Source organism: Euphorbia lathyris, chromosome 1 (genome assembly GCF_963576675.1).
Source record: "Euphorbia lathyris chromosome 1, ddEupLath1.1, whole genome shotgun sequence".
Taxonomy (NCBI): Eukaryota; Viridiplantae; Streptophyta; class Magnoliopsida; order Malpighiales; family Euphorbiaceae; genus Euphorbia; species Euphorbia lathyris.
This window is the reverse complement of record NC_088910.1, coordinates 141194547-141208883: the sequence shown is the minus strand read 5'-3', so window position 1 is coordinate 141208883 and position 14337 is coordinate 141194547. Positions and strand designations below refer to the sequence as shown.

General features: G+C 32.7%; 1 protein-coding gene across 6 annotated transcripts; it reads right to left on the bottom strand.

The window, feature by feature from the left end:
• Positions 1–6190: 6190 nt before the first annotated feature.
• On the bottom strand, positions 6191–13250 carry LOC136216252 (F-box protein At5g03100-like). Of its 6 annotated transcripts, none has more exons than XR_010683256.1 (6): positions 12252–13250; positions 12006–12108; positions 11008–11882; positions 10641–10936; positions 10215–10362; positions 6191–6275 (listed from the first exon to the last, which is right to left on the bottom strand). XR_010683256.1 is itself a non-coding variant. In XM_066002977.1 (2 exons), the coding sequence occupies exons 1-2, from the start codon at positions 13203–13205 to the stop codon at positions 12091–12093; spliced, it is 972 nt and encodes a 323-aa protein (XP_065859049.1). In that variant the 5' UTR covers positions 13206–13250; the 3' UTR covers positions 11963–12090. The 6 variants fall into 6 exon arrangements, 1 of the variants encoding a protein (XP_065859049.1); XR_010683262.1 differs by having other exon boundaries at positions 10641–10759; XR_010683268.1 differs by having other exon boundaries at positions 10641–11336; positions 11410–11882.
• Between the last annotated feature and the right edge of the window lie 1087 nt (positions 13251–14337).

Genomic DNA, 14337 nt, shown 5'->3' with positions numbered 1-14337 from the left:
CAAAACTAGTAACGATGAACTTGTCTTTTCTTAAAAATAGAGATTGATTTATGGAAGACAAACCTATGAGAATTAGGAAAGTTGATGGGGACATTAAGAAGGATTGGATAGAGTACAAAGTAATATTAGTTATTACTTATTAATTAAAATTAAGTGGATTTTTGCATAATGCATGCAGGAATGAAAAATGAGTAATTTTATTTGTGAGGGGTCCAAATATATTTCCAGAATTACATACAAATGAAGAAAAGGAAAACACAACAGAAGAAAATTATATAAAAAAACATGAAAATCATTAAACCACACTTTTAAAGTCGGTTAAAAATCCCAGATTTTTCTACAACATTTAAATCTAATTATCGGGGTTAAAAATCCTAATAATCCTCCATCAAATCAAGCCAATTGCACACAGTGCTGCCTTTATCCCCCCTCCTCCATATCCTTATGTATATCAGCCCAATCATAACTATTCTGCTGCTTCTTTATCTTCACCTTTTTATTATTTAACTTCAGTTTTATTCATAGTCTTCTCCTTTTCTTTTGTACTCTAGAAATCTATGTTTATATTATATTGTGTCTTTCCTTGAATAATAAGGAAGCTGACTTACAAATTTAGATAAAGGAATAAATCAAATTTTTATTATAGACTTAAGGAATATACCAATTCGAATAATCAAACGGTAAAATCAATTTGAACATTGATGTGTTAAAAGAATTTCCTTGAGCAGCTAAATTATTGTGATGATAAGGAAAAAAAATACAGTCACGGTCAAATCTTGTTATTATCCTATAACTTCAAAATGGAAGTTGGTGTCAAATGGAGTAAAGTGCTTAAACAAATTTTTAACAAATTGGTGTTTATTACCATCCAGTTAAATCCAGATTCGAGCCAGAAGTCCCCATCAAGGGGTGGATCCGTTAACTTATCCAATTAACTGTTTTTTCCCTGCAAAAAATATTAAATGTTGTCCAAGACGAATGATCTCCTAACTCATATAGTTAAAAACTTGTCGCAACAGTGGGATTGTCTCTAATTATGTGTGATAGATGCATAAGGTGTTCTAACTTAATGAACAAAAAAATGAATGCATAAGACGTCCCCTAAGTGCACGAGGTCTCTTCACAGCTTGAACAAATGCAGCTATCTCTTTCTGTTTCTTCCAATACCCCAAACAAATGAGCAGCAAAACACAAAATCAGAATCTCAATAGCCCAACTGATTTACCCAGAAATGGTATTATGTTCCATTCAGACTTCAATATTATTATAGGTGCCTAAAGGACAAAACTCTTCATGTCCACATTGGAATCAACAATAAACCTAAAGGACAAAACTCTTCATGTCCACATTGGAATCAACAATAAAGCAAGATGTATACGTAAAATAAATTTTTTACTAACTAAAGCAACATTAAACATACATGGTATAACAGCAGGACTGAAAAAGATATATGATATTGCAGAAGCATCTCATGATAAAAACTAATTTTACCAAATCATAATAACAACTTCAGATGCATAAAACTAAAATTTAAACACCAAAATGATGGATGTCAATTCTTTTAACTTCCATTTTCAAGTTGGAAGGTGAATGACAAAATCCATTTTCTCCAAAACCAATTTAAATCCCTGTCTAATTGATCAAGGATCCTAAAGATGAGTAAAAGATGTTTTAATGGATTTTAAATGATGGATGTCAATAAAAGATTGAGAAATCAATGAAGGATCTTAAATTGCAGTGGTTTAAGTCTAAAAAAACTATTCCTTTGTCCGGTACGATACATGATAAACTAGGACAGATACAATATATACAAATATCGGAAAGTTATCCAGGATTGAGGAAGAAATTAAGGGTGACCCTTATAAGCTAAGATCAATTCAATCCAAATTGAACTTTGGACTTCAACTTCAGTCTTGAATCGGTAAATCTTGACAGATTAATCCAAAATCATCACTTTTAACAGACAATTTATAAATATAGGCCAATTTGACAAAAATTGCCAACTTGAAAGCTAAGTTGATATATAATGCATAAGATAACAGGCTAAATTTAGCCTGACTACCAACTTTAAGGTCAATTTTGACCCTTAATTCACCGTAAATATAAATGCAGCCTAAGGAGCTCTCCATAAAATTTATGTTTGATAGCTCTTAAATTTATCTCTTATTGACATATGGTATACAAGGAAAGATTTGATGAACTTTTCTCTAGACAAATCTACCAACAAGGAAACTGATACAATTAGCTTTTCTTAATAAAAGGTTATAATTCTATGTCAAGTCAAGTAAATGAAATTTGACAAAAATGTGCACAAGCTTCTACATACTTATCATTTAGAGACACAATGACACATGACATGAGCAATTGCAATAATCAGCATGTGAGCAGACCAAATACGTTTTTACACTTATGGTAAAAAAACATGATGAAACAGCATATAGTTCGGTCTTACTACCAGATAACATCATTTCAGTAAGAGAGAACAACAGTGGCTGGAATTGATACTTTTGCATCATCACGACCACTTTCACCATAAAAGGAAAAAATGTCAACTACCTGATAACATCATCCATAATGGCAATGAATAGTGGAGTGGAACTTAAGGTAAAGCCTCATTAAAACTTATGGTTAACCCGCAGTCAGTTCCAACATTGACAAAATAATGCTCTGCAGGAGAACATATCGCAAAAGAGTTAAAGTTTATAAAACGAAAAGCTTCTGCCACAATTGAAGTAGTGATTGAGAACTGATTACCATAAATATGTATGGCCAATTACTCAAATCCAAAGATTTGCCATCATCAATCTCCATTTGGCCCTTTAAAGGACAAAGTCAGCCAATGTACAGATATTGCTTCATATCATCTTCTGGTATGTTAAGAATTTCTACAACAGACTAAAAGCCGGGATGCATCCACCTCCAAAACGATACATATAAGATCAATACTCAAGAAACAGAGGAAAGAGGCATACTATGGTTCCCATTTGCTGGTAAAGAATGTGTAATTCTTCCAATCAACAATCTCACCTTCCCAGAAGGTCACTACCTACCAATTGCCATTGAGAGCATGTAAATGACATTAAGTAATAAATGGAAGACAATATTCTGCTTCACATAACATATTGTCTGATGGGGCGCATGCGAACTCTGACTACAAGTTAAGCATCTTTCAAATTAACTTCATAGATGGGGGTACACTTAGGCAATTCAACATTGCAATACCTTCAATATCCGACAATATGCAAGAGCATAGAAGTGGCAGTGCTAAAACCACAAGTTTTATACAACATTCTTACCACCAATTGTCATAGATAATATGTTATATTCAATTGGGGTGGAAGGCAGGCATTAACACCAATGATAACATTTTACTCATCACAATGTCATACTCAACCTCTAGCAATATGAAATTACTAACCAAATCAACTCATGGAAAAGAGCATTAAACCGAATATGCAGCATGAATCACTTCGAAGACAATAGACAAGTATGAAATGAAAACTAATTAATAAATTTATCCCCAACTTTCCATGAAACCTAGGATAGCCTCCCAAACCAAGGCCAACTAGAAAACAATAAAGAAGCAGTACAACATAGGTTGGAGAGAAATCCAGATGTAGAAGTAACTACAGCTGTAACCAGAAATCCCTTTATGATCAAGTACACAGCCAAAAAACAACATTAGATAGAAAACTACAATTGGATCATCTGCCAAAATTTCACATTAATGTCTTTCATTTTAATGTCTTTCATGTTCTTTTACATTTTGGTAAAAATGAAACAAAGAACCTTGAGTATATGGAATATGAATATGAGGAAGAGACCAAAAACAATGGTTTCTAATTCAAAAGCTCTACAAGTCGAAATAGGCAAACAACATTTGCATCTTCATTTCAATTAAGAGGCTAAATCTACAAATCTGATATTACAATATGATATTACAAATCTGACATCATTTAAAGACCAACCATATCTTATTCCTAATTTGATTCTTAACCATTCTCCAATCACTTCACTATATTCTGCAACACAATCACTGGGCAACAAATATAGCCTCTAGTTCCTTAATATTATCTCTGATTCACTAACGTAAAACAATCAATTTGTTCCAATTGAGAAATCAAGCCACAGACATTGTTAATCGATATGGTTAGGTTAGGGATGAAAAAACTCACCAAGTAAGAGATAAGCCGATCAAAGGTTTTCTCGTGAGGCTTCTTCTTCTTCAAGGTAAAAATTAGAAAATCGGTAATTTAAGAACAGACTTAATAAAATTGATTACAGAGTATGAATTTAGAGAAGAAGCATACAAAATTCCGATAGATAGCATCAGGTTTGGAGAGATGGGAAGATACAAAAATCAGCTTCTCTACCACATATTCTAAAAGCATCTGGAGAATAATGGATTGCAGATAAGTGGAAATCGAGATCGAAGTGAGGCGGAGCGACCTGATCTTTTGCCAGTTGCCAAATCTGGACTCTTCAAATTCACCAAAATTGAAGCGGAAGATGGAAATGAGATTTCTGCTTGGGAAGATGGAAGAAATTGAAGCGGCAAGGGAAAAGCTACTTTCCCAAAATTGAGCGGCAACCAAAAGGTGAAATGCAAAAAAATGGGCGGCAAGGCAAAAAGGGGAAAATGAGATTTTCAAGTGAATTTGGTTATTTTGTATATATAAGCTTTTGGTTATTTTGTAAAACGTTAAGTTTAAATTCGTATTATTTTGTAAACGTTAAGCTTATATTGGTGCTATTTTGTACGTGAGGCCTAAATTGATGCTATATTGTAAACGTTAAGCTTAAATTGATATTATGTTGTAAACATTAAGCCTATATTGGTGCTATTTTGAACGTTGGGTCTAAATTGGTACTTCCCTAAAAATTTTAGGCCTATTTTGGGATTTTATCCTTTTTTTAATAACAAAAAAATTAAGTAATAATAAAAATCAAATTAAGCAATAAAAGACATAGTTAGTTTATCTTTAAAAAGTATAATTTGTCTTTTTCTATTTGTCAATGATTGAGTTTGTCTTTTTATAATTACAATGCATTTATTACTAACTTTTAAGTAATGATAGTGAAGTGAAAGAGAGAGAAAAGGATGATGGGTGTATAATGATTAGTTGTCTTTTTAATGTAAAAGTCATGAATTAATTAGGTCAAATCAACCACTAAGATTAATAGTTGAAATCTATTAATTAGGTAAAAAAATTCAAACATAATTCATAAAAAAATTCAATAAAAATCATTAGTTTTATTTATGAATTATTTTTCATGAATTATTTTTTATCTAATTAATAGTTAGTTTTACTTCTTGACCTAATTAATCAATGGTTGAAATATAATAATAAGCTAATTTTTAGAGGATCCAAATTCACGCATGATACCGAAAAAAATATAAAATTACTCATAAAAAGACGTCTTCTGACATACAAAAATACCCCTAATGTTTACAGCTAGGAGCAATTTTACCTCTAACGTCTAAAATGGTGCAATTTTACTCTAAAGTTTGACAAGTTGAGTCAATTTCAAACATTATTGAAAAACACAGATATTTTGTTCTTTATTCTGCGTCAATTATATATCAGTTTGTTTTAAAAAAAGATTTCATATTTTTGGGATTTAATAAAAATATTGTAGGTTAACATTTATTAATTTAGCGAAATATTTTGAATTTTTTTTTTATCCAACTCCTAAAGTAGATAGTATATTTTTTAATTTTTTTCCACATATAATAATATGTTTATGATCTGTCACTAATGAATGATAAAATGACTCACATATGAAATGTAGATGACAAGATTCACGACCAATGAGACATCTTGATGAATTATTTCTAAAATTGATCCAACTTGACAACGCTAATGGTAAAATTACTCTTGACTGCCAACGTTATGGGTAAAATTGCACCATTTTAAACGTTAGGGGTAAAATTGATCCTAGATGTAAACGTTAGGGGTATTTTTGTACCTTATCCCAAAAATTTACAAAAAGAGGTATTTGCTTTGTGTAGTTTAAAAATTATATTATCGTGACATTAACACGAAAAAAGAGCAATCTAGAACAACGAAAAAAAGTGATTTTATAAATTATCCTTTATATAAATTCTTGCTTTACAAATTATTATTATTATTATTTGACAAAAAAAAAAAGTAACCAGAGATTTCAAACTTCACAAAATCTCATAATCCTTTAATTGAAACTTCATAAATTTCAGAATTATTCCTACAGCGGCAGACGATATGCAATGCTTTATGACACATGTGTCCAAATTCCTGCCATCCATGGACAACACAATTAATCATAATCATCAATAAAGTATATACCCAAACAAGTCTTTTCTCACAATTCATCACATTTTGTCCTTTTTTTTTCTATTTATACAAATACAATATGATTATCCCATTTATAGCTCATTTTTAGGGAAAACTAAATAGAGGATATTCCATTCATCCAATAAATATAATAAATAATACAAGGGATAAGGTGTATCAGGAGCAATCTTACCTCTAACGTTGGTAATAAAAAGCCATTTTATCCCATAACATTGATAAATTGGGTTAATTTGAGAAATAATTCATCAAACTGTCTTCTCTGTCATTAAATTTATTGTCTACACTTCACATATGCGTCATTTCATCACAAATTAGTAATAGATCACATCCAAAGGGCGGTGGACTCCACCCTCTTTTGGCCTAATTCCGCCGTTTAGGGCCTCAAAAAGCCGATTTAGTGATTTTCACGCGCGCTTTTAACCTAATTTTTCATGGATTTCAACCAATTAAATTTTATGTTTTGACCTAATTAATTAATTCTTGAAATGTAATAATAAGCTCTAATATTTAGCGGATCCAAATTCACTTGAAACCGAAAAAATGTTCAAAAAAACCGAAAAGCGACAAATTAGGGTTAGGGTTTCGGCGTTCTGGGATTCCATTTCCATCGGAAACAGACCGACGGTCAAAACCCACAGCTAAGCTGTGGGCCCCACCCCCGTTTGGCCAAATTCGGACATCTAGGGTCTCAAAAATGCGATTTACGGATTTTCGCGCGGTTTTAACCTAATTTTCCATTCAATATTATTTATTTATTTTTGTTTGACCTAATTAATTTTTATTTTTACTTCTTGACCTAATTAATTAATTGTTCAAATGTAATAATAAGCTCTAAAAACCAAATTCACTTGATACGGAAAAAAGGGAAAAAAACGTCTTAAAGAAAAAGTGAAAAGCGTCAAATTAGGGTTAGGGTCTCGGGACCCACTTTCATCGGAAACGGGCCAACGGTAAAAACCCACATCCCAAAGGGCAATGGGCCCCACCCTTTTTTGGCCTGATTCCGCCGTCTAGGGCCTCAAAAGGCCGATTTAGTGATTTTCACGCTCGTATTTAATCTAATTTTGCATGGATTATTTTTTTAACCTAATTTTGCATGGATTTCGACCAATTAAATTTTACGTCTTGAACTAATTAATTAATTGTTGAAATATAATAATAAGCTCTAATATTTAGCATTGTCTTATTCACTTGAAACTGAAAAAACGTTTGAAAAAGCCGAAAAGTGACAAATTAGGGTTTCGGTTTTCTGGGATTCCATTTCCATCGAAAACAGACCATCGGTAAAAACCTACAAAAAAAGTTGTGGGCCCACCCCCGTTTGGCCAAATTCGGGCGTCTAGGGTCTCAAAAATGCGATTTACGGATTATCGTGCGGTTTTAACCTAATTTTGCATGCATTAATAAGCTCTAAAAACAAAATTCACTTGATACGGAAAAAAAGGGAAAAAACGTCTTAAAGAAAAAGCAAAAAGCGTCAAATTAGGGTTAGGGACCCCACTTTCTCAAAGGGAATTTTAAAGAGTTTTAAAAAATACCAGATTTATGAAAAGTTAAAGTGCACTTATTTTATTTCTAACTGTAATATGTATTTATAGTGTAATTTAAATATTGAAAATGGATGTGAATCCATGCTTTTTTTTTTAGTATTAGCACATTAATCAACTACATGGACTAATGTTGGGCTCAGTTGAATTCAATTAATTATAATTGAGTTGAAATAAAAGAATCCTATATTAATTAGCAATCCTATATAGGTCTATAGTTTTTGGGAAGTATCAATTTAGGCTCCACATACAAAATAACACTAATATAGGTTTAACGTTTAGAAAAAGGTATTAATTTAGGTATCAACAACAGATTAGATACGTCATTTCTATTACTCCGTTAAGTTCTGCTAATTGTAAGTAGAGGGAGAAATCAAAACTTAACGGAGTAATAGGAATGGCGTGTCTGTTGTTGAGACCTAAATTGATACCCTTTTCTAAACGTTAAGCATATATTGGTGTTATTTTGTACGTGGAGCCTAAATTAATACTTTCCAAAAACCATATGTCTATTTTGGTACCTTATTCCTATTAAATATAAATTAATGGTATGATTTTGTGCACGTTATGTACAAGTTTAAAGTATAAATAAATTACTATACATAGGACAATCTCTGTCCCATTTCCTTTTCCAATTAAATCACAAATTATTTTAGATGATTAAAATCACCGCTTATATATTAGGTAACTCTTTATTGTAAGAATCTTTAATTTTTAACGTTTTTTAAGTCATCAGTAAATATAAAAAGTTCTGGAAATTGTGATTCGAAAAATAAAAAATAGTAGTTTCATACAAAATACGGTTCTAAACAACTTTAATTCTTGAACTCATTTATCTAGACCGTTTATAATTGATTCCGAATCGTTAAAAGGACGTGAAAATAACTAAATCGCATTTTCGATATCCTAAACGCCTGAATTAGGCCAAAAGAGGATGAGACCCACAATAAATTTAGGGGTTTTAACTGTTGACATGTTTCTAATCGAAATAAAGTTCTGAAACCCTAAAAACTATAAACCTTAATTTGACACGTGACACTTTTATTTGCCTGGCTTTATTTCAACTCAACTATAATTAATTTAATTGAGCCTAACCCACTCATTTCATGGATTTGATTGATGTGTTACTACTGAAAAAGATTTTCATATAGAGAACCTCACAATGATTAGACACTGAATTAGGGAAAGCACCTAAGAAATTAAAATATGAAATCAATGACTGATTGGTGGGATTAAATGTGTTTTAATTATAACTTTGGGGAACTGTGTCAATGTTGTCTGTTGTTGCAGGTTTTTCCAAAGTTAGCGGAAGTGGCACAAAAAAGGAGAGAGAAAAGTTCCGTAAAGGGATGAATTGGAATTGGTATTTTCATGCAATATTTTATTTTATTATTTGTGTAATTTAATTATATTTAATTGCCATCAAATGTTATTTTATTTTATTATTTAACTATACTAGGATTAAGATTAAGAGGGGATTATAGAAATCCGCTATTTGACTGATTAAGGTAATAACTAATTAAATATATGGGAAAATTACAAAAGTAGGTCAAATTGGAGGTTCCTTTACATATTTAACCCATTTACTCAACCTACTATATATTTAGACTGATTTTGTGTGACTTTCCCATAATACCCTCAATATTTACGCGCGTCTCGCCCCCTCCCGTTTGACTTCGCAGATTCGATATTATGCGAAGCATGCGAAGTTAAAGTTTGGTTTACTTGATGAATATTTAGTTCGCATATGCGAAGCTAAAATTTGGTGTACTTGATGAAAAAGGGATCCACTTGAAATGATTGGTAATGATTGAGAAGATTACGAGCTAATGATTGAGAATTGTGGAGATAATGTGTGACTTAAAGTAGGGATGGTACTTTTGATAATAAATGAGGATTAAATTAAGAAGATGGTACTTAATATATTAATGTAATTTTTTTTAAATAAGAATAAATTTGATAAACGTTTCTTTTCGATATATGAAGTGAATTTGCATGCTCTGAAAGCGAATTTATTAATTATTGTATGCTCTGAAGAAGTCAAATTAATTAGGTCTAATGGGAATACGGACCCATTGGCGCGTTTCCGATGGGAATACGGACCCAAAATCCTAACCCTAATTTGACACTAAAAGCGAGTTTATTAGCTATTGCATGTCAACGTTTAATTAATTAGGTGAATAAGTAAAATTAATTAGGTCAAAGAGAATAATTAATTTAATTAGGTCAATGAGTAAAATTAATCAGGTCAAAGGGTAAAATTAATTAGGTCAAAAAAGTAAAAAATAAAATAAAATAATAATTGATGGAAAGGGTTAACAGGAGTACTTACTTGAATGATTTTCCAGAATGTCCGAATTCCTTTATCATCGGAAGAATCATGCAGTTTGAGTATCAGGGGATTCATGCTCTACAGGTTTCAGCAACAACTGGCCTGTTCGCATATACTGCACTTCTCTGTCCTTAAACTTCTTGTCCTTCTGAAGAAAAAAAATATGAAGCTGAGCTATGTAAATTTGAAATTGGCTCATTCAAAGACACTCAACAGATAAAAAAAAATGGAACTAAAAATGCAAAAAAACAGTATCGATAGAGGAATAAGAATCATTTGAATCATTAGAACAATATATTCGTTTGTTGTTGATGATTCTTGAAATGCAAAAAGGTATAAAACTTGGGGAAAAAATAGGCAAATTTAATTGAAACTGAAACTTGAATCATAAAAAAGCTCAAGAAGTAGATAAAAATAAATCCTTACCGAAATGAGTAAACCAAAAGCTGCAAAAGATTTTGAGCATAGTTCTTAAAGGCGCAAGGTGCAATAAGTCGCTAAGAGGTCTTGGAACCTAGGCTCAAGGAGCAACGTAAGGCGCGGACCTGAGGAACACGAGACGTAGAAAAAAATATATATATACTCTTTTACTAGTTAAAGAATAAACCAAAAAAACACCCTTGCTTATGACCAGACAAAAACAAAACCATAACGAATTGGGAACACAGAACATTTTTAGGAGATAACGTTTTCAGGAATGTCGTCCCTCATTGGTAGTAAATCTGTCACATAAGGATTCAGTAAGAAGATTTCAAACAGCTTCCTGAATTTTTACATTGAGCGTCTCGCAAACCTGGAAAATCATCACTGGATGCAAATTGAATCAAGAATGAACTCCATAACCTCATTCGAAAAGCCATAAATCTACAGCTATAATACAACCAGGCTCCTTCTTCACCCCTCCTCGATCCTTCATTAACTTTCGCGCTTTTGCCACATCATCCACCTGCTGCAGCATACATGTTTGACAACTGTTTATAGGTTCCGTCATGCTGTTGATTTAGCTCGAAAAGTTGTTCAGCAACTTGAACCACGAGATCAATGTTCCAATGTATTCTGCAGCCAGTGAGCAGAGCCTCCCAACTAAATCCGCAGAGTCATCAAGACTGATATCATCTGATTCTAAGACATACAAATCCAAATTAGCATGAAGTGAAGAAGGCAAGTTCGTCAATTTAAGAGATGTAGAACCCACGTTTCCCCTTATTTTCAAGCTCTCCAGATTCGGACATAAAATTTCTAGGAGAGGACAGTTCTTGCCAAATTCCCTTAGAAGAATTGTTTTCAAATGCTCAGAAGCAACAACAAGCGCCCCTTGAAAGCCACAATAACATAATTCTAAGCATTCAAGCAAAGGACTACCAGATAATACATGCTCAATCGCTTGATTACCCAACTCAGAATGATCTAACTGCAAACTCTTAAGAGATTCCCAATTTACTTTCACGTTCGGCATAAACTCACAAGCACACATCTTCAGCTTAACTAATGAAGGATTGTTGAAAAAAGAAGACCACAATTCGTACTTGTCCCATGATTCCAAATTAAAACCATCACAGTCTAAAATGAGCTCCTTTACATGTTTTTTGGCACCGAAACGAATCCACAATGACAATCTAGAATACAGCTTACACAAAGGGATATCTTTGGAGTCGATAACAAGTTTCTCTGCAGTCAAGCAATCATAGAGAATTAGTATATTGTCAATCAAATTGATGAATTATCAGACAAACAAACGTACTGTTTGAAATGAAATTTAGGATAGAGACGTCGGTCCATTTACACTCCCACCTATAATAAAAATTAGACTTAAAGGCCTCTTTTGTTGACGGTATAAAGGAGAGGATTCGCTGAGTCAGAGAATCTGGCAAACCTTCTATGCAATCTTTAGAACCTTCAAAGTAAAAAAAATGCTAATGAATAATTCAAATTTAAAATGCTATTATTTATCTATTAACAGGAAATTAAACTTAAAACAACTTTCATTGAGACTGAATTTCTAATATCAAACAGTAAAATATTTGCTCAAAAACTTACATTCATCAAGTAAGGCCCAATATCTAGCTTCTCAACATGATGAACCTGCATAATAGTCTGACTAACCAAATTTATGCAGTCTTGTACATTGTAGTCGTATCGGTCGTAATCGTAGAAAAAATCAAAAGTAACATAAACTGAAGACCGCAAATTCATTAATTTAGGAGATGTAAGCCCTATTAGACCTGAAATTCTCAATCTCTCAACATTGGGACATGAGATTTCAATGTTACTAGAATTAAATGAATCCAAAAGAAGAATTTTCACACTTTTAGAAGCAATAACAACAGCATCAAACAAATTGCAGCGGTGTAATTCCAAGTATTCAAGCATAGGAGTACCGGATAAAACATTCTCAATCCCTCCCTTTTGCAGTGCACAATCATATAAACGCAAAATCTTGACAGATCCCCAATTTACATTCCCAATCGTCATAAGATCACAATAAAGTAACTTCAATTTAACTAATGAAGAATTGTTGAAAAGAAATTCTGGCAAGGGATACGGGGAGTTGATAGTGAGAAACACAATGAGTTCCTTTACATGCTTTTTCACAGCAAAACGTATCCATGGATCCTTGTTAGGAATTCTTTCAGAGTAACTTGTCATTTTGATGACGAATTTGTCGATATTGGAGCAATCATCATGGAGATTTAGGGTTTTATCGATGAAATTGGAAAATTGATCGATAGACATACCATTATAAATACACGTATTATAGACGAATTTGAGAACTGATACACGAGTCCATCGATACTTCCACGATTTGGATAAAACCATAGTCTTCACTGAATCGGTTGTCGGCAGAAGGGAGAGGATGCGGTGAATCAGGACATCCGGTAAGGCACTAATGCGGTCTTCATCTTCTTCGCCCGAATTGATTCTATTAATTTCATTTTCCGAATCGCAGCTTCCTTCCGTTTCCACTATGGAAGCTCCGCCAGTAGCAGCCATAAACAAGCAATCAAAAGCTTAGACTAGAGTAGGGTTGTAAAGGGGATATTTTGGAGCAGAGGTGGCAATTTCCTTTCACCGTATTATCTCATATTTATATTAGATACGGTTTCATACGTTATAAATACAGTTTCATACGTTATTAAAGATCACTATTTAATAAACAGCACGACTCAAATAAATACAACTAAATTTTGGATGAAACAACACAATTTTTGAATAATATAGGCCCTGTTTGGTAAACAGCGTTTGGGGATAAAAATAGCAGTTTAGACTAATTTTAGAGGTTTGACCATTGAAACCGCTGATTGGAGTGTTCGGTGGAGAGAGGTTTGGGAAAGAGTTTTGAGATGAAAACGCTAATTTAGAAAAAAAACTCTTAAAATGCAAAATTAATTCTAACCCTAAATCCGAAATCCTAATTCGAGTCTAGAAGCGCGGTTATTAATTATTGCATGTCAACGTTTAATTAATTAAACTAATTAGGCATGGAAAGCTAAATTAATTAGGTAAAAGATTTAAACTTTTTAGGTCAAAGTGCAAAATTAATTAGGTGAAAAAAATAAAAAAGAATAATTTCATTGGAAATTAGGTTAAAACCGAACGAAAATCAATAAATCGCATTTTCGGGGCTCTAGACGAAGGAATTTGGCCGAAATAGGGTGGGGCCCACATCTATGGATGTGGGTTCTTCCCGTTGGCCCGTTTCCATCGTAAATAGGAACCCGATATCCTAACCCTAATTCGAGTCTGAAAGCGCGGTTATTTATTATTGCATGTCCACGTTCAATTAATTAAACTAATTAGGCATGGAAAGCTAAATTAATTAGGTAAAAGATTTAAAATTTTTAGGTCAAAGTGCAAAATTAAACTAATTAACCTAATTTTGCATGGATTATTTTTTTTAACCTAATTTTGCATGGATTTCGACCAATTAAATTTTATTTTCTTGACCTAAATAATTAATCCTTGAAACGTAATAATAAGCTCTAATATTTAGCGGATCCAAATTCACTCGAAACGCCGAAAAACTTTCGAAAAAGCCGAAAAGCGGCAAATTAGGGTTAGGGTTTCGGCGTTCCGGGGTTCCATTCCCCTGGGAAACGGACCGACGGGCAAAACCCACAGCAGG